The sequence below is a fragment of the Egretta garzetta genome, unplaced genomic scaffold (assembly GCF_000687185.1).
Source record: "Egretta garzetta isolate BGI_Z169 unplaced genomic scaffold, ASM68718v1 scaffold172, whole genome shotgun sequence".
NCBI lineage: Eukaryota > Metazoa > Chordata > Aves > Pelecaniformes > Ardeidae > Egretta > Egretta garzetta.
The window spans coordinates 897,128-899,189 of record NW_009258951.1 but is presented as its reverse complement, the minus strand read 5'-3'; the positions used below and the strand labels follow the sequence as shown (position 1 = coordinate 899,189).

The 2,062-nt window shown below is 63.3% G+C and overlaps 1 protein-coding gene across 1 annotated transcript in view; it reads left to right on the top strand.

The window, feature by feature from the left end:
• The window catches only part of ECE2 (endothelin converting enzyme 2), a 6,150-nt gene that overhangs the window by 2,820 nt on the left and 1,268 nt on the right, over positions 1–2,062 (top strand). Inside the window, 7 exon segments of the mRNA XM_009634391.1 lie at positions 1–57; positions 308–418; positions 618–716; positions 811–888; positions 1,100–1,203; positions 1,531–1,641; positions 1,993–2,060. The exon segment at positions 1–57 is cut by the window's left edge and continues 10 nt beyond it. Of these exon segments, the coding sequence (XP_009632686.1) occupies positions 1–57; positions 308–418; positions 618–716; positions 811–888; positions 1,100–1,203; positions 1,531–1,641; positions 1,993–2,060 (628 nt within the window).

Below are 2,062 nucleotides of genomic sequence, written 5' to 3'. Positions count from 1 at the left end.
GAGCGCTTTGAGCGAGCCCGGTAGAGGCTGTTGGAGACACTCTATGGCACCAGGAAGGTAACGGGGGACCCTGGGAGCAGCCCCCTTGGCACCCAGCCCGGAAGCAGCCAAGACCACCTCTGCCGTTGAGGTGCCCTTGGAATCCTGAGTCCCAGATGCTGCGGACGGAACCCAGGGACCATCTTTTGGGATGGGTTTAGCTGCTGAGTGTCTGCCCCCTGGGGAGGGGGCAGAGCCAGACTAGGGGCAGGGATGGGAGCAGGGGAGGGGGCTGGAGCTCTCACGGACCCCCATCTTGCTCCCACAGTCCTGCACGCCCCGCTGGCAAACCTGCATCTCCAACACAGATGACACGCTGGGCTTCGCCCTGGGCTCCCTCTTCGTCAAAGCCACCTTTGACCGGGACAGCAAGGCCATCGTGAGGACACTTCTGCCCCCGTCCCCTCCCCATCACCATCCATGGGAACCCGCCCTTACCCTCCCCAAACCCCAGGGCTGGAAGGCAGGGAGCAGGGAAATGGGATCCCCCAGCCCTGGGGAGGTCACATCCTGCCCACACTGTCCCTGTCTGAGGGGCTGCGGGGAGCAGGGGGACCTTCACTCCCTCTCCTCCCCAGGCTGAGGAGATGATCAGTGAGATCCGGGCAGCCTTCGAGGTGTCCCTGGACCAGCTGGACTGGATGGACGAGAAGACAAGGCAGGCTGCGAAGGAGAAGGTGACCCTGGGGAGGGCAGTGGGTGGGAGACCTCCACACACCTCCCAGGAAGGCCCCCCACCCCATCTCACTGCCAGGGTCTCTCCCCATGCAGGCGGACGCCATCTATGACATGATCGGCTTCCCCGACTTCATCCTGGACAACAAGGAGCTGGATGATGTCTATGATGGGGTAACGGGGCACCTAGCTCACAGGGAGGGGGTCTGGTCCCTGCTCACACCAAGCCCTGTGAGGCCCCATGGTGGGGCAATGTCCCTATTTGGGGGACCTGTTTGGGATGGGACATTATGCAGAGCCACCCCCAGTACCACGTGCATCCCAGACCAGGCAGGAGGAACAGCTCCAGGTTGGACCCTTCCTCATCTTTCCTCTTCCTCACCAGTACGAGGTCTCAGAGGACTCCTTCTTCCAGAACATGCTCAACTTCTACAACTTCTCTGCCAAAGTGATGGCCGACCAGCTCCGGAAACCCCCCAACCGAGACCAGTAAGGGGGAGGGCCCAAGGGGGGGAGGGGATGGAGGACGTGACACCAGCATGGTGTCACAGCACTGTCCCCGGCACAGCCTGGGTAGCACCGGTTCACTGGGGAGGAGGTCCCCCCATAGGGTGGCACAGCTTTGTAGGTCGCCCATGGTGACTCTGGCTTGTCTCTGGGACAGGGTCCCTGCATCACGGGGTGGGGGACAGTGGTGCCAGCCCTAGCAGGGCAGCACAGGGGACCCACAGTGGGAGATGGCACAGGAGGGTGCCGGGGCAGGGGGAGAGAGGGGACACATCCCTGCCTGTCCCCTGTCCCACCTCCCTGCCCCAGGTGGAGCATGACCCCGCAGACTGTCAACGCCTACTACCTGCCCACCAAGAATGGGATCGTCTTCCCCGCCGGCATCCTGCAGGCTCCCTTCTACGCCCGAAACCACCCCAAGTGAGCCTGGCATGGGGGTGGGGGGCATCTCCTGGGGGTGGGAGGGCATGGGCTGGATCAGGGCCAGCACTCTACAGAGCCCCCCCAGCAGTCACAAAGCAAACCCCTGGGGGGCTTGAGGATCCCTCGAGGCTTTACATCCCACAGCCAAGACAGCCCGCAAAGTCCCCATGGGGCCACCAGTGTCCCCAACAGGACTCATTCCTAGATGGGTGCCAACTGGAGCAGAGTCTCGCTGGGTGCCCCGGACACAGATGGGGTGCCCAGGCTGCAGAGGGGGTGCCCGGGCTGGGGACAGGCTGTGACGGCATCACCCCAGCACTTACCTGGCTCTCTCCTGTGGCCCCACAGAGCCCTTAATTTTGGCGGCATTGGCGTGGTGATGGGGCATGAGCTGACCCATGCGTTTGATGACCAAGGT